Genomic DNA, 18,906 nt, shown 5'->3' with positions numbered 1-18,906 from the left:
ATTCACAACCATATTATAAATAAGATCAAAATGAATTCAAATCCGAATGAATAGGAAGCTTAACTTAACAAACATCCAAATTTAAAAGTTTGTAAACCATTTAATTTGGTTTTTAGTTTAACTGCTTCATTTTACCGGAAATATTTAATTTTAGACTTTTAAAAAGTTTTAAATAATATAATTCATATATTTTTTTTTAAAAATATAATATTTTGAACATTTGAACATATATAAAGAGTTACAATAACATGGAACGAGTTATATTGCGAGACGAGATGATATGGCATTAAGTTTTTAAGAAGTTTTAAATATTATAATATATATATATATATTTAAAATCAATAAAAAATTATAATATTAAGAACATTTGAACATATATAAAGAGTTAAAATAACATGGAACAGTTATATTGCAGAACATGACGGAACGGATTTGAATTAAAAAAATTTAAACATCACTAACCTGCTGCTTCAATACGGGTTAAATTTTTATTTTATTATTTTTTAACACCATCAATATTAGACATATTAAATGATCCTGATTAAAATAAAATTATATAAAACAGAAATTCTTCCTTGGTATACCGTTATTTAATAGATTTTTTTTTTTTTTGTCAAACAAGCATTCATTCACTTAAAACCTCAAAAGAGGGAAGTTCATACAAGCTGTAGCTAAGGAAATGCAATAGGAATAAAGATAAAGGCTCCATGAGTTTTCCAAAATGATGCTCATCTTAAAAAGGTTTGAAGAATCTTTTGAGGACATAGCGGATTCGACCATGAAGACGGGCTTCGCGAAATCCTCGACCAACGGATGGTCATAGACGGCTCGCGCGAATAACGCAAACGAGCTTTTGAGAAAATGCTCCACGGAGGAGGCTGTCGGGTAAAAGAGGTTGGAGAAGCTTTGGTAACCACCTCTCCTCGGAGACGGGGTCATAATGCCATTCTTCTTCAAGCTATTAAATGTTTGAGTATTGTACCGTTATTTAATAGATAAATTGTTAAAAATGTCCCTTTTTCAATACCCCTTTTCAAAAATGCCCATTTTGAGAGTCCATTTTTAAGTTTGCCCTCTTTTAATTTTTAATGACCATTTTACCTTTATTTGAAACAAAATTAGTTCCACAAAATACAAAATATTTTTTGGCGGGAAAAGTGATCCCGCAATTTTCCCGCCAAAACACTTGTAAAAACTAAAACCTTTAAAATACCTTGTAAAATTTTCCCGTAAAAATTTTTCCCGCCAAAAATTTTTCCTGCCAAAAAAAAAATTTTTGCGGGAAAAGTGATTACGAAAATTTTTTTGGCGAAATTTTTTTGGCGGGAAAAATTTACAAGGTATTTTAAAGGTTTTACAGAGTATTTACAAATGTTTTGTAAGGTTTTACAATGTATTTTAAAAGGTTTTACAAGGTACTTATAAGGTTTTACAAGGTACTTATAAGGTTTTATAAGGTATTTATAACTTGTAAGACCTTATAAAAAACTTGTAAAGCCTTATAATTTGTAAAACCTTATAAAATAGCTTATAAAATCTTATAATATCTTATAAATACCATATAAATACGTTGTAAAACCTTTTAAAATACATTGTAAAACCTTATAAATACCCTGTAAAAAACCTTTAAAATATCTTGTAAATTTTTTCCGCCAAAAATTTAACGCCAAAAAAATTGCGGAATCACTTTTTCCGCAAAAAAAAAAATTTTGCCGGGAAAAATTTTTACGGGAAAATTTTACAAGGTATTTTAAAGGTTTTACAAGTTTTTACAAAATCAAATTTGTAATTTTGATGTGTGCACATTCTCATGTTTCCTTTTATATTTGTGATATCTTTTATTAAAAGAAGAGTAATTTAGTCATTTTGTACATAAAAAAAGGGGTATTTTTGAAAAAGGACAGCCAAAAGGAGCATTTTTTAAAAGGTGTATTGAAAAAGGAGCATTTTTGTGAGTCTTCCAATTTAATATTTGTAAATTATAAAATATAAATATCTTATAAAATAATACAATTTGTAACTTTTATATATAATATATAACCAATAAATTTAAAAAATTATTAATTTTAAAAACAATTCGTCACGCGGTATAACGCGAGTTAAAATCTAATTTGATTATGTGAAAACCCAACTATAGAAACATGTTTGAGGTTGGTTCGAACAAATAAATTGTAGTTCGGATTAATATTTCTTAATTGAATATGATTGTGTGTTAGCGTTTTAATTATCATGGTGAAGCCCTCCAGTTCAAAATGATTTAACAATGAATCAGTCTACATGTCTTTTATATAATTCTGATCTCATCTTATTTCCCAATATAAAATTTGCAACAGTTTGAAAAAGGGATAAAGATGGATGCGGGCCGAAACAATGTGTAAACGTGTTTCAAATATCTCTGTTGATTAAAGAAAACTCCAAATCCTAATTTTCCTCGACCAATTGTTACATATATACACATACAAAAATAGTAAAGAACACACACACAATGCAGATAATTCTCTTCGATATTTCCAACAACGTTTTTTGGTTAACTATTTCCAATAAGTACATATATACACATACAAAAATAGTAAATATATAACTTATTTTTTGGGAAAATCCTAGTAAAAACTCTCAAAGTAACACCAACTTCCAGTTTAAACCTTAAGGGTTTTGCACTTCCACTTTAATACCTCAAAGTGACTACACTAGCAACATAATACTCCAAAGTAGCTTCTATGTTCGTGGGCTACAACATTTAACGGAACGAAAACTTTCATTAACGGAACAGTTAACAACAGTGACCTTGTTCGATTTATTGGCTATGTGTGGCTGATTTTTTTTAAATTAAAAATGGACAATTAAAATAATAGAAATAATAAAAACAGAATAATAATTAAAAGGTAAAATCCCCAAATCGTTGGGTCTAGGTTTTATGAGAAAAAAAAAGAACAAGAGAGAGATAGACGTGAGTGAAGGAAGGAGAACCGGAGGTCGTCATAGTGTCCATTGCCCATTGGAGTTAAAATGGGGTAAGAATCTTTGGAATACAATCGATTGGAGCTGATTTTAGATTATTCCTATTAATATATATATAAAGTCACGTTTCATAAAAAAAATAATCAGAAAGACAGATTAATGAAACGGAGTTTAATGTTGTTAAGTGTTCTGTTAATGGATTCAAAATTTTTGTTAAATTTTGTGGGCCCACAAACATAGAAGATACTTTGGGGTATTATGTTGCTAATAATGTTGTCACTTTGAGGTATTAAAGTGGATGTGCAAAACTTTCAAGGTTTAAAGTGGCAAGTAGAGTCACTTTGAGTATTTTTTATGGGATCTTCCCTTTTTTTTGTTATAGTAGTAAATATATAACTAGTTACTACAAAATAGATTTCCTTAAATATATGGTTGATCTGATCACAGTATATTATCTAGTAATTTATTTTAGTTTGGAGTGGTACTTGTACATTAAAACAAAAACAAAAACACTCCCTCTAGACTTCTATACATGTTCAATAAAAATTATGTAGAGGAGGTTGGACTGCCGCAATTTAAAAAATTAAAAACCCTAAAAGTCAGAACTACAGTTTGAACATAATATAAAGAATATGTACGCAAACTTTAATAATAGTAATTACAGAGAGTTTGGCAGGCCTAGTAACGTGAATCATAGCACAACTAATTAATTCCCTTATTTATTTCTGTTATAATTCTTCGCCTAATTCTTTTTTTCTTAATTCCGTTCGTAAGCATGAACATGTTCCACCAATTAGTTCTTAAGTTACTGTTTTTGGGGCAGACGATCTATTTCCCCCCAATAACTATGACATCAAACCAGATAAAGCCCGATCTATGACTCCGTTCTATATATCCCCGAATCAAACTTTCTAATCCTATACCTCCCCGAATTAAAAGTTCAAAATCCCGATGTCCCTGATATAATAGTTCGAGATCTTGTTTTCCACAGAGCTGGCTTACGACGGTTTACTGTTTTCTTAACCGGTTAATAAACCTACTAAACCTAATTATACTCGACTTAACCAAGATTTAGACCCGATTACAGTCTACCCAAACATTACCAAATCGAAACTCTAAAAACTAAATTCCCAAATCGAAACAGACGACGAACCCTAGGAAAACAGAGAGAAAGTGAGAGAATCGAAGCTTGGTAGCTGTAGGATCTTGAAATCGAAGCTTTCGATGTCTATGGTCGTTCCTAATCCGGATTTAGTAGGAGATGTATCCATGTGTCTTTTTCTTTTTAGGTATGTGAACTTGTGTTTTGTTCGGCTTTATTTGGTTGTAACTTGACTTATGCTTGATTTATGGAAACGTTAGCTTCACTTGTTTTGTGTCTTGAATCAAAGAGAAAAGAGAAACATGATACATTAACACAAACATCATACATTATACCACAGATTTGGTCTTAAGCATAAATCAAAAGTACAAAATCAAACCAAGAAACATCATTAACACACCAAGAACATCATTCTCTAAGTTAACCTAGTAGTTTGCTGCATCCAATCATGATCATACACCCTATCAGTACAACAATCAGAATCTTCTTATTTCTTGCATTGGATTCAGCCAAAGCATCTTCAACCTTCTCAAGTAACTCGTTCTCCATCTTCATTAGAACCTTCTCGCAAACCATCTTTTCAAACTCCAAACTCTCTGTTCTAAGCTCTTTTAGCTGCTGCTCAAGTCCAGCATTCTTTGATGTCAATGTCTCTATCTCGTTGACCAAAGCTTCATCAACCCATTTGAATGTGTGTTCATCGTTCCTTAGCTACAAAAAATTTCAAGCTTTGATTATCCGAATCATAATCAGGAAAAACAAAGGATAAAAGCTTGAAATTACCCTATTTGCTGCAGCAAAACCACACCGAAAGTATCTCCGGTAAGGATTGGGATCAGATTTGGATGTTAGTGCCACGATTGCTTCCCCACACCAACATCTCTTTGGCACACCGACAACTCTTCCTCTTCCACGAACACTTGAAGATCCTGTCGAATTGGTTGATACATTGCTCATCTTGAAACTCGATTTGGTTTTTAAAATCAAAATTTGGGGATTTTGAGAATTTAGGGTTCTTAGAAAACGAATTTTGGGGATTTTGAGAAAACTACTTCTGGGTCGGGTTTTGTAATAGAGTTGGGTTGTTTTCCCGGTTTGTTCTTGGGAAGAAATGGTTTGGTCTCGGGTTTACGACGCAAACCGAAGTAATCTAGACGCGGGGACATCGGGATTTTGAACTTTTAATTCGAGGAGGTATAGGATTAGAAAGTTTGATTCGGAGATATATAGAACGGAGTCATAGATCGGGCTTTATCTGGCTTGATATCATAGTTATTGGGGGGAAATAGATCGTCAGCCCCTGTTTTTGGAGATGAAGTTCCAAAAATATGATTGTTTACTCTCTACTATGAGGTTTTTAGATCATTAGCATTTTTTGTCGTTTGTAATATTCAGGAACTATTTAAAATCAGCAACAACTTTTTTTAACAAACTTTGATGCTAGGTAATCAGCTAATACTCCAGCGAACCAACAAGTGAGTATATAGAGTATCAAACTTTTGTTTCAATAGAAAAAGCATTTAAAAAAATTAGTCCAAGTTTACTTTAAAAATTCTGTGAATTCTACCGATCCAACATAAATGGTTTTTTTTTTTATCACTCATCCTCTCTCTAATTTCAGTGAAAACTAATGTAAGTACTAAGTAGTGTCAGATGACTCTAAATTTTGATTTTGATTGGTTTCTATCCAAAATCTTATTCTCTCAAATTTACGTCTCTATACCGATTTGACAGTAGTCTTTTGTTTTTTTCTTCTACATATTTGACATTAATCTCATAATTTAACTGCTTTTTTTTTTTACAAAATTATAAGAAAAGTACAATCAAAGTTCCCTCTAATATAACCTTTGTTTGAAAAATCGCTAGGCGCTAGTCGGCGCTCGGTATGGGCCTAGCGATTAATTAAAAAATCGGAGATTAACCGAAAATTAGTTTTAGGGTTATTTTAATATTTTGAAAACATATTAATTTAATATTATTTTCATAATTGCAGTAAACACGTAAAACTGTATTTTTGAGACAAATTTTTATGATTTTTATTATAAATTTATGATTTTTATTGAAGTTTGAACATAAATTATTGTAAATCATCACAAACTCCCAATATAAATGATTGAATAACAAATAAAAAAAGTTTTTTTTATACTTGGAATCTTAAAGTAATTGGGATATGTAAGATTAGGCGGAGAGTAATCAGATTAGGCGGAGAGTAATCGGGTAACTGATTTTCTTAAGGGATTAGTCATTAATCGAGGCAGTTTGGGTGGGTCTAGCGATTAAGTGGGGAGTAATCGGGGTAGACGGAAATTTTTAAAATAGGGAATATAACAAATGAACTCTCACTTCTCAACGTTCCACTCTTGACCAATCAATGTGAAAATACAAATAAAATCGACATCGATTACATATACATAAAAATGACAACCATTTTTATTCAGCTAACTACATTGCAATTAAACCTATAAAATTAAATATCCCAGAAAAATTAAATAGAGAAAAAGAGGAATTCTCAAAGGGTAGAGAGTAGTAAACTTTTTTTTTAAAAAAGGAATTACAAATCGAATCATACCTTTTTTTTTGATCTTTCAATAACAAGTATAGAGAGTCTTTGATATGATGATTTATTGATTACCGTTGAGAAACTAAAACAAAAACGCCGTGCGTACAACGCTTCCCATGTGAGCGACAACAAATATCCAATAAAATATCACCACGTGTCAAAAGATCTCAACTTGTGACCCCACTACGCTACTCCGGTGACGAAACACCACCGAACACTCCGGCAACTCGCCGAGATCGGCGAACAAAGACTCATCTTCCTCTCCCAGCGGAAAGAACACTGCCACATCATCTGCCGCCGAGGCAGCCGTCTTTTTCTCCGACGAAAAAATCGGGCTCTCAAGAATGGTCGAAGATGTTGTCTCCATCTCCGTAAACCACGCGAACTCGTCGACGCAAGACGGCGTTGTTTCAATCTCCCTTCCAAGAACCATAAACTTGTTATCCTCTTCCTCGGCCTCTGGCTCTACCTCAGGCTCGGGTTCAGGTTTGGGCTCGGGTTTGGGTTTAGGCCCGTTTCTTGTGGAAGAAGTGATAGGCCAAGGATGGTTATGCTCAGAAGTGTAAGTGATGAGGATCATCGTTGGATCATCTCTGCTTCTCTCGACTTGCTTCCTCGCCGGACAACCTTTTGTGCTACTACAACGGTAATAACCTCTAGGGTAAGGAGATCCCTTAATGGGCTTTTGGCCGTACTTACGCCAAGCCCATGAATCTGACGGCGGAGTTGTGTCACCTTTGTGCCGAGATCCTTCCATTTCTTTCATCGGTACGTTCACTACTCTCTTCTCTATGGATCTCCTGCTGTAATTTAACAAGTACACAAACATATGAATATACTTTAGTCAAATGGTAAGTTTTCATGAAAATTTGATTCATAGATTATCTTTATGTTTATTTACCTTCTTTTAGGTGAATGAGAAGAGATAAGAGCTTTCATGTCGTTGAAGGTTGAAGAATTTGGTGATTCGGGTCCGGTTTCTTGACTGCTTTCATGATCATTGTAGTTTCTCGCCATCTCTAGACCTCGCTTCATGTTTTATATATATGCACTATAGACTATAGACTATAGACTATAGTTATATATATTTACAAGAAATTAAGCGAGGAAAGAAGGGTCGGATCAAGAATCGGATATGTCGTTGATGGTGATCACTTTTGGAAATATATGAGTTGCAGATGGAGAAAGAGGAGTAGAAGTAGAGAGAGATATGAGAGAAAGAGAAAATGGAGAGAAGGTGGAGAAGAAGAGGGGTTGTGTATGAAAGAGGACGTGCGAGCATATGTCAATTTAATCTCTACTTGTTTTAAAATAATACTTTATATCCTTATCATTTAAGAGAGGGACCTCGATTGATTACTATTTTAATAGATAATTATTTTTCTATAAGGCGATGGTTACATATGATCACACCCCTTGTTTGAAAAATCGCTAGGCGCTAGTCGGGCGCTCGGCATGGGCCTAGCGATTAATCGGAAAATCGGATTAAAATCGGGGATTAACCGGGGATTAGTTTTAGGGTTATTTTAATATTTTTAAAATATATTAATCCAATATTGTAAAAATTTATGATTTTTATTACAAATTTATGATTTTTATTAAAATTTGAACACAAGTTATTGTAAAACATCACAAACTCCCTATTCAAATGATTGAATAACAAAAATGAAAGGTTTTTTTATACTTGCAATCTAAAAAATAATCGGGGTATATAAGATTAGGTGGAAAATAATCGGATTAGGTGGGAAGTAATCGGATTAGGCGGAGAATAATCGGGTTACTGATTTTTTAGGGGATTAGTCATTAATCGAGGCGGATAGGGTGGACTTAGCGATTAAGCGGAGAGTAATCGGAGGTAGGCGGGGATTTTTAGAACAGGGATCACACCCTTTGTTTACAATACAATAATTTTATTGCGTTGTTTGAATAGATGGGGTTAGGTATTAATTAGTATACACTTGTTTGTTTTTTTGTCTTTATCCACCATTGTTCAAGCCCCTTTTTTTCTTCCTCACAATGTAATTAAATTATTGGAAGATGATTAGGTAATGTATTGGGTGGTGTAGTGCGTGTGAACAAGGAAATGCATGGTAACATATGTGATCAAACTTTTTCATTCGTTTAATTATAGATCTCATCTAAAGTTTATTTCTATCTTTTTGAAGAACTTTTCCATGCACAAAAAGTTTATTAGTGTCTCATCCCATGAAACTCAAATTAGGTCTTCCACTAAACTCAGATTAACATATAAATATTCTAATAAAGCAAAATTTCAAAAATTAAATTTAGTTTTTAATAATCAATTATTGAAATATGTAATGATGTCATCTTCTTCATCACATTTACCCATTTGAATGGGTTATACATTTCTGAGCTATTAATAAATTCTAGATATAAAGTTTATGATTCTCTTAATATCTTGTTTTGTGTATAAGCTATCACATTAAGTTGCATGTACTACTGTAATTAACATCTATGATGTATAATGAAAAGGGGATATCTATATATACATTTTTGAATGACTTTTAGCAAATAAATCCTGGAGTTAGACCTTATTTACGGATGAATGCCATTGGCATTAATTATTTAAATTTGAAAAATATTAATTAAAGATATTACCAATACGATTTCGAGAATCATAAATTCATATCTTCCTTAATTTTCTGAGTCATTAATGTGATAATCTTTAGGAAATATTTTTCTGTAAAAAAAAAAATCCACATTAATGAAGGCATTAAAATCGACACTAACAATTAAATTATTTAGATGTTCAATTATTTTAAGATTCTTATATCTTATTTGATATTTTTTTTTTAATATCTCATTCTTTAATTACTGCGTTTAGAATTTATTGGTTGTTACCTATTTTTTGGTGAAATTTATTGGTTGTTACTTAATAAGTAATTATGGTGCGTTTATTTTAGTTAATATCTAATTTAAAGGATTTGTTTTCTTTTATTATTAATAAATGAATAACATGTATAGAAATAAAAGATTTTTTTTGCGACTCCATAATAAAAATATTAAACTCTTATTTTCTACATTTCTTACACATAATATCCTCTTATTCAATAACAAAAAATATATATTACATATTTTTAAAAATATTTATAATATTTAAATTATATAAAAAATTTGTAATATTAATATTATTTCAACTCTATACAAATTTAATATATATGTATATATATCTTATGGGAACCATTTAAAAGAAATTTTTAAATTGACTTGAATTATATAGCTTTTAAATAAAAGTATTATTAAAAAGAAAAATAACTAAATAATGTTTAATTTCACGGGACGGGTAATATGATGGGACGGGTTTGGGTTGATATTTATAAAAGATCGTATACCACGGGTGAAATCCTAAAATTAACAATCAAAATAATCTATCAAACAAATTACATTTTGATTTTTTTAAGAAAATATAGCTCCGCGGTGTACCGCGGGTTAAAATCTAGTTATTGTTAAAAGAGCTATCACTTATCTCATGCATATAGATGCACTTCCACTTTATGGAAATATGGCAATCTTGTATTAGCCTATATATGTATGCATGTTGTATGTATATATATACTTAATTTGTGTACAAAGCAATCCCAAACACTCTGAATAAGTTGCACTCCAAAGTGCGAGCCGAAACTATAAATATTAAATCAAAATTTCTTATGACCTTTTCCTTCACCAAAAGCAACATCATAATTTGTCAGCTGATGACACCCATATAAATATAGTTATCATGTTGAATTTAATAATAAATCTTGTTTCTAATCAAAGAGATAATCTTCTTTATTAATGATGATTATCGTTTACTGATCAGAGTTTACCCTTTCTTCAATCTATCATTTCTCTCTGATCTCAATTTAGAGACAATAAAAATGGAATATACGGACAGTACTGTTATATATATAACATCCATACAGTCAGTAGTACGTAGATAGAATATTTAATATGATTTTCAGGGTTGTTTTATTTGTCTTTTCGTTCGAGATTACTTTGTACAACATACCGATATTATTGTCTATATCAAATAGAAAAAATTATATCCTAGGATTTTCTATTTTTAATTCAAGACTAGCTAGAGCTTTAGATTTTCTTTTTTTTTTAGCTTTAGATTTTTCAGTACAACATAGTACTGTCAAAAAGTGAATTAAGTGAATATTATTAGTGGAACAATACAAATTATATAGATAATAATGTAGTTAAAAGATAAAGACACTATTTAAGATGAATATTTTTTCATCAAAGATTCATCTGTAATCGGAAAAAAATGTGGCGACGGTGGTTTCGACGTTGGTAAAAATGAGACAATGACATTGATCCCATATCCGGCGAAATAAAAGCGTGCACATTTTTTGATGATTAACTATTTCGATTCATCCTTTGTATGTCAATAAACATAATTAAAATATGTCAAAAGTTTTTTTTTGTGTGTATCGTCTTAATTAAATTAGTATATCATATGAATATGTATTTTGTAGCAACAAATATATTAGAAATATAGCTAGTTTAATACGATATATTATGGTATATCAACAAATTAGTTAACACAAGTTATAGAGGAAGCAAAACGACTTTTCCACTTTCGTCATGAGGGTGTATCCATCCTTTTCCAAGGAAGAAACTTTAGTTAAAATGATTTGGTATGATCCGATAAACCACAATTCATACATCTAGGAAGCAGAATTGTACCTGAAAATTAGACATCTAATTAAATATAATTACGTGGAAAAACTTTCCTACGATTTATGCGTCGTCTTTTATATTCACTAAAATTTAATTATGTTCTTCTGTAAAAATGAAGAATAATTAAACTCATGTTCTTAAAGGACTTGCAAGAATCTTTTGGTTACAAAATGATTACAATGGAACCGAGAGATCAAAGCGTGGTTTAGCTCTAATATACATGAATTTTCCTTCTATTACTAGATAAAAGCTGACCCGATTCCATCTTCCAAAATATTTATCAATTTATATCAACATGAAAAGTATGAATATATATAAAACTCTTTGCGTGTTGACTTGACATTTTATATATTGCCAATTTGCCATCATCTGATCATGTCTCAGTTCAGCTTGAAAATAACAAAGATAACTCAGCCTTATTGGCAATTTGCCATATAACTACAATTTTTCCATAATATATAAAAAAACAACATCTATCACATATATAAGCCATATATATAGTATCTAATTGGTCATTCCTTTATTCTGGAACTGTATTTTTTTTTTTTTGTAGTTAGGCACTTACTGTCTTTAAAATTTTAAAAGTTCAGATTTTAGAAAACAATATAGATTAAAAGACCAACGAAATTAAGGTTGTGAGAATAGTGGGATCCATTCAAAGATCTTAAGAAACTGATGATTTTAGAATTGTTGTAAAATTTATAGGAAAAAAAAAGTTAATGAAAGTACCCGCCGTACATGACATCCATATTATGGTTAAATGATAATTATGATAAGTATGAATATATAAAATAAATGTTAATCTTAACTACATATAAATGTTAATTTTGATAAGTTTTTGTCCAAACTTAAAAATACACCATCTAGACCAACTATTTAATAAGTTTTGACAAGCAAAAGTCTAATTTTGTAATTTTGGATTGATTTATGATTTATCTTAATCGTTAGGATTAAACTGAAATCTATTGATGCGTGAAGCGATGTTGCTGTAATGTGAACCAATTCAACTATACTATAGCCACGATTGGGCAAACTATATTTATATATATTATTGACTGACTGCATTTAAGAGCAACCTTAATGGTAGGCTCTTAATTTTGTCTCTTAACTATTATTATGAATTGTTTTATTGAAAAAAATTATAGCTAAAAGCTTTTGTAATGGTTTGAAGCTCTTAAACCTTCTTTTATCTCTTAGCTAAGGAACTCTTCTAAACTATTCACATATTATTTTGATTATATTATACCTAAGATTTATAGTAAGAGACTTGCAATAAGAATGATCTAAGTATGTTATTGGCGGCTAATATCATGGAATTTTTTGCCTATTAAAAAAGGGACCAATAATTTGGCATCTCTGACTTTTCCTAAAACCTCGGCGTGGTTCTTGTACAACATGCCATGATTTGGTTTTATGATTACAATATATCTAGATATTTATCTTTTGTCAAATTTTTAGTACATTCTATTATTTTTCCAACCAACAATTCTGGATTAATAAATTATTTTTTCTTTGTTCCTATTCCATTTCCTATATATTATTTGAGAAATATTTTAAATAAAAGGTTCTGGTGTGTTGCAACCATATATTGATTCTCAGAGTTTTCTTTTAAAAAAAATTATTTGTATGATAATACGAGATTATCACTATATAAATGTTGAGGCTAAAACTATAGCTTCGTTTAGTTAAACATTATTAATCATCTTTGTTTGATCATTGATTCATGCTTCCCTTAGTTAAACCCTGTATCCAATCTCTTCTCCTAAAGCTTATTCGTTTTACAGCTTTATTTTGTTTGAATTAGTAGTCTGATTGCTTTCTTTTAATATCGCTTGTCTATTGCATAATACAGTCATTCATTTTGTTTTCTCTTATAAATGATTTTAAAAACAAAATTTATTATGCTCTATACTAGTTCAAATCCAGCATCTACATTCTCCAATCTCTCATCCAATTTTTTTTCCTTGTGCCACTTTTATCCCGTGGATTGATCCTATTTGTATTACGGCACACTTGCGGATTTTGAAACTCGAGATACCAATCACAAAAGGGAGTGTTAAATGAAAACAAAACGATAAGTGAAAATAGATTTTTGAATGTTAAATGCAAACTCAAACACAAATGCATATGTAAAGAAAAATACTAACGTAAGTGCAAAACCAAATGCATACGTAAGTTTCAAATGCAAAACCAAACCCGGATTATATATGCACGGAGAACCTAACACTTCCCCAGTCCGTCTCGTTAGAAATCGTTTCAGCTCCATTCGAAATCAAGGTGATCACACGTATAATGATGGTCTCATGCTATGGTTTGCTACCCACAATCCATAACCTTCCCCAGGACAAGTCTAAGACTCTAAACTTTTGCTTTTTTAACTCAAATGTTTCGGCTCTAAATACACATTTTTGTAAAAATTAACACTTTTATGGTTTGAATAAATTTTATATTTAATTCAAAAAAAAAACTCGGATTAAATAGGCAAGTACATATGTAAATGCAAGAGACTGTAAACACAAATACAAAAACTATCCAATATATAAACATAAATGTCAAAAACAACAAAATTGTAAACAATGTATAAAAATACAATTACAATTATGAATGTTAAATGAAACCATAAAAGTGAATGCTAAAAAACACTTTGTTAAAGTAATGTGAGCTAGCGCTTAATGAAAACACAATTGCAAGCATAATAAGCAAATATTAATGTAAATTTTATACGATAGCAATAATTTTAACGGTACATGTAAACACAACTGTGAATTACGCTTTATGGAATGACAAAAGTAAATGCAAATATATATGCTAAATGCTTACACAAACACAAAATCCAACTAAATACAAACTCAATATGAACCCAATGACGCCCCCAAAGGGCATGACAAACTCAAAAATTATCTTCTATAATTTTTCCAACCGTCAATTACTTTGTAAGAAAAGAGGAATTTGTCATGCCAATATTATATATATTTTGAAGCTTCTGATTTTAAAAATCAACGTTGGTAATTTAAAAAATTATAATCCTAACAATTATCTGTAATAGATTATAACTAGCCACCGTTTAAAAATATATTAAAAAGTCTCAATTTTTCAAACTCCCTTAAAACTTTAGAAGCATGGACATGTTACTGCATCTCACCAGTAAATGAAACACATTCTTGAGCTTCTTTTTTTTTCCCCTTAAAGTCCTTAATTTCTTTTTTTTTTAATCTTTTCTAAATGTTACATTGGGGCACTTGACTTGACAACAGCTTTGAGAAGAGTTTGAGTAAAATCATCCACACTACACAGCTTGTCTTTCCACTGAGGTGAAGCAATGGCTTCCATGGCAAATGAATCTAGGCACGATACCCTTGCTTGAGCCACACTCAACCCCATTTCTTCAAATGCTTCAAGAATGTTAACAATATTATTTTCTCCCTTTGGACTTTTTATTTTCACTTGAAACATTTCCCCAATCTTCTCTACCTTCACCACCTGCCAAAGTTAAAAAAGAGAATTATATTTATGCTGATATTTGAACTTAAGAGTGTCATGTGAACATCTCAATTAGAGTGCCACGTGAACATTTCAATTACCTCGTGCTTATATTCGAACTTAGAAGCTATGTAGAAAGCTAATTAAGTCCAAAAAGATATGAACCACTTTTTCTATGATCAAAGTTAGATTTGGTGTTGTTGTATGAAAGGATTCGATTCCATTTTGGTGAAAATAACTCCTCAATATTCCAAGGAAAATAACTTCTATGTAATGTACATAGAAGAGCTTCACCAATGATGAAAGAATTAGCTGAAAGGAGAAACCTGAAACTGATGTAAAGGTTCTTTTTTGATAATTTTCAAATCTTCATATTCTCTCTGCAAAGCTTCTATCTCGAGTTTGAGCATGGTTATGTATAGAAGAACCTCCTTAATCACCATACTATGTTCATGGATACTCTGCATAACAACTCATTGGCTGTAAAATCTTAAATTCACACACAAATATATAATAGCATGAAATATGAGGAGCGAAAGCAGTAGAATCGTCAAGGGATATGAACACAAATATACATATATATGTTTTACATACAAGTTTAAAGTGGGTGAGATTTGTAAGAAAATGAGGTTTCCCATGGCCTGCCCTCTTCTTTTGTTCACTAGCCACCATCACTTTATCAATGTTTTGAACTCTTTGAGACAACTATTATTATTGTTTAAACTTTAATGGGTGTATCTTGGGATCTATATATATACACACATTTCTTGTCGTGTAGCACCAAACATACATCTTGGTGATAAACTGGTAGCTTATTAAAACATCATAAACCAAATAAGATTAGAAACAGTAAAATATAATTAAAATATGTATGGTAGTTGAAGAAATATATTTTCTACATATCGTAGATTTGACCTGTGAAGTATTTGATTTAAGATTAGTTGTTTATTGAACAATTAGCAATTGTGAAAGGTTAACCATATGGTTTCAAAATGCACAGACTAGAGATTATTTTGAAACTACAAGTTAAAAGCCTGAGATTGTATATCTTCTTTTTCTTCTTTTTAATGTATATTAAATTATATTTAAAAAGTAATGTTTTTACAACTAGTACAACGATTGTTTGATTAAATTAAACACTAAGCTTTGATTATATATCTTTACACATGCTACAGTATTTATGTAGGTTTAGTTATATATCTCTTTTTAAAAATCTAGAAGAGATTTAATTTCGTGATTTTAATATTTGATTTACGTTTCCAATTCAAAAATATAGTAACTAAGCATCATCACAATCTCTTTTTCCGACGGTAGTTAATTTATTATCAAATTAGGTATGTTACATGTATTGAACACTAAATCTTTTTTTTTTTTGATATAGAAGAAAAACAAATATAAATTTCTATTTTTACCAATATCCTGATTATTTAATCATAATTTATTGTTCATAATTTAAAAATCTTGCCCATCTTTTAGTACGCGGAAAATCAATAGATTTATATAATTTGAACATTATATATATATATATATATATATATATATAAATGAAAAATTCTCAGTTCGAGTCCTACCTCCACTCTCAATTACATTCTATCAAAATTTCAAAATAAATAAATAAATGAAAAATACATAGAGAGAGTTGAAGCATCCATCGACGAACGCGAAAGGAGAATAAAACAACGGCAAAATTCCAGTTGTCAGAGACAGATACCTATGAATTAGCCATAAGAATCGATATCCTACCGACACATACATAGCATTAGCAGCGAATACAAAATGTGTATTAGCTAAATATTAATAAATGTATATTATAAGAGAAGATCTGTCGAGGGAAGAGAGATAAGAGGAGTCACGGGTTGTTTCTTTACGTTTGTCTCGCTTCGAAAGGTACGTAAGAAAGCAGACTAAGTGGTAAGCATGAGGCTGCTTTGTTTCACATGCTTCGTTTGTACCATTTCCTCTGTTTTATTCTCTGTCCTTTTCTTTCCTAATATAAGCAACCGTGAGATAGTAACGTATAAATTATCACACAACAATGTATTTCAGTATGTCTTTTTTTCCACAATTATAGAATTATCTCTTATTTAATAATACCCTTTACTTAATTGGTGTTTTCGAATTTCTTAAACGAAGTTGACGAAAAAAATATATATTTAATTTTGTTGGTTTTAAATCAATTAATTTATAGTTAAAAAATCTTTTCTGTGCATATATAGACATATAGTACACATGCAACAGGCGAATAGTATTTTCCATTTGGATTATTTGTAAATTTATAATCAAACCAAATGGTTATAGTAGTTTAGTGTTTTTTTTTTTCTCGAAATTAAGAAGAGGTAAAATCAGGTCTAAATGTGTGTATGTGTATTTCAAGTAATTGTACATGCGAAATCAGGCTCTAGTCCATTCTATAGCAAACTAAAATTGTATTAAAACTTAAAAGTGTATTTTGGTTTGATGAACCTTATCTCCAACGTAACCACGCTGTGCAGTTATAAAAGACTAACACTATTCAGATTCAGATTGACCGTGGATTTTGTAGGTTGATCAGATTTTTGAACTTATAAGGTAATAATCACAACTCACGTTTTACAGCCGTATATGCGTATCCTTGGCATATGCAGACGTTGAGCCGTTATAAACATACCTTTATTTCACACATTTTTCAATTCTAACATTATTCTGATTATTTTGTTACTGGTTAATATCAATAAGTTACATGTATATATTGATCTTATTAAATAAATAAAAAGTTACAGTGGTGTTTTACACTACTTCTAATGAAGGTATTGTTAGTGAAAGAGGCTGGTATAGTTATTCTCCAACAGTAATTAGTACAAGAGGAGAATCTTAAAAAGTGTGTGTGCAATTGGTCTATAACGCTATATGATGACTTAGTATCAAAACTGAAACCTAATTAACGTAGAGAAAATAAACTTAGCTAGAAATTAAAGTATGACAACTAGGGTTCAAGCTTCAAGGTCTGCCAATTAAAGAGTATTATTCTGATTTTGCTCCAGGAGACTTGATAAAAAAAATAAACACACACATTGCCACGGACACTAAATAGAATAGAAAAAAAAAATGATCAACCCCAAAGACGGAGAGTATACGACGAAGATCTATCACGAGACGTTTGGTGTTAAACTTGATATGTGGACAAATAGATAGATATGATAAGTGTTGAGTGTAAAGAGAAAGCTGAAGAGGTGACCAATAGACTAAACGACTTTTTTGGATACAAAACTACAAAAAACATGGAGATGTTAACATTAAGATGGCAGTCTTGTCTCAACACATCACTCGACATTTGTTTCTTTTTATGTCATCACAGTTTATCTAGTACTCTGTTATTTGTTTTGTACTCATTTAAAGTTCATAATATTAGATAATTAAATATTTTATTTTTGATGGAAACTGGTTGGAGAATATGAGTATCACATATATTCAAGATAAATGGAGTCTAATTACATTTTTTTAAGAAATAGTGGAGCCTAATGGTTTGTTTATGTTTTTCTTGTCATTTGTGATGATTATTAGAAATTAAAAATTATGATATGAACTCGAACACGCAAATAAAAAATCGATGCTAATTTAACTTGACTTACTTAATACAATATGTTAATAAATCCATAAATACTCAGAACATTTGTCATTATGATACAAAATATCCTAATATACAGAAAACCAAATCAATCGAAAATACACAAATATGTTTTGTACAAAGTGTCGAAAAACCAATGAAAATTAAAAATATTTATTGGTGATACACCACATATGTAAATATCCAAATACATTTAATTTTCTCGATATCCACATTTAAGTATATCCGTGAACTTTTAGATCTGGTACAAAATGGATTACTTGAGAGTTGGGATCGGATAATAGATACATACAGAATTTACCATTTATATCTACGTATATTTTTCAAATAAAAGGACACTCTGAAAAGGAAATAAACGACTAAATAATCACTATCAGGTGAAAGAAAAGTGGGTTACTGATTTCTTCACCAAATTTTAGTGTAAAAACTACACTAATAAATATATTGTTATTTCAACATCAAAAATGTGTTATGGTTGAAAATGTCTTAATAGGCTAATACTAATATTTCAAGTCG

General features: G+C 30.4%; 3 protein-coding genes and 1 pseudogene across 4 annotated transcripts; all 4 read right to left on the bottom strand.

Moving 5' to 3' along the window:
* Positions 1-617: 617 nt before the first annotated feature.
* Positions 618-2,989, bottom strand: LOC9326864 (annotated as a pseudogene).
* A 1,251-nt stretch (positions 2,990-4,240) lies between these two features.
* LOC110225394 (uncharacterized protein At4g04775-like) lies at positions 4,241-5,200 on the bottom strand. Its single transcript, XM_021015036.1, has 2 exons — positions 4,844-5,200; positions 4,241-4,771 (listed from the first exon to the last, which is right to left on the bottom strand). The coding sequence occupies exons 1-2, from the start codon at positions 5,015-5,017 to the stop codon at positions 4,481-4,483; spliced, it is 465 nt and encodes a 154-aa protein (XP_020870695.1). The 5' UTR covers positions 5,018-5,200; the 3' UTR covers positions 4,241-4,480.
* A 1,192-nt stretch (positions 5,201-6,392) lies between these two features.
* Positions 6,393-7,898, bottom strand: LOC9326863 (probable WRKY transcription factor 65). Of its 2 annotated transcripts, none has more exons than XM_021010863.1 (2): positions 7,522-7,898; positions 6,393-7,420 (listed from the first exon to the last, which is right to left on the bottom strand). In XM_021010863.1, exons 1-2 carry the CDS (start codon positions 7,653-7,655, stop codon positions 6,778-6,780), a joined length of 777 nt encoding a protein of 258 aa, XP_020866522.1. In that variant the 5' UTR covers positions 7,656-7,898; the 3' UTR covers positions 6,393-6,777. The 2 variants fall into 2 exon arrangements, with proteins under 2 accessions (XP_020866522.1, XP_002890801.1); XM_002890755.2 differs by having other exon boundaries at positions 6,393-7,423; positions 7,522-7,896.
* Positions 7,899-14,360: 6,462 nt separating this feature from the next.
* LOC9329617 lies at positions 14,361-15,703 on the bottom strand. Its single transcript, XM_002890754.2, has 3 exons — positions 15,381-15,703; positions 15,113-15,247; positions 14,361-14,786 (listed from the first exon to the last, which is right to left on the bottom strand). Exons 1-3 carry the CDS (start codon positions 15,456-15,458, stop codon positions 14,532-14,534), a joined length of 468 nt encoding a protein of 155 aa, XP_002890800.2. The 5' UTR covers positions 15,459-15,703; the 3' UTR covers positions 14,361-14,531.
* Between the last annotated feature and the right edge of the window lie 3,203 nt (positions 15,704-18,906).

This window comes from Arabidopsis lyrata, assembly GCF_000004255.2.
Source record: "Arabidopsis lyrata subsp. lyrata unplaced genomic scaffold ARALYscaffold_1, whole genome shotgun sequence".
In the NCBI taxonomy this organism is placed as follows: Eukaryota; Viridiplantae; Streptophyta; class Magnoliopsida; order Brassicales; family Brassicaceae; genus Arabidopsis; species Arabidopsis lyrata.
Note: the sequence above shows the minus strand (reverse complement) of the source record. Positions and strands in the feature narration are given on the sequence as shown.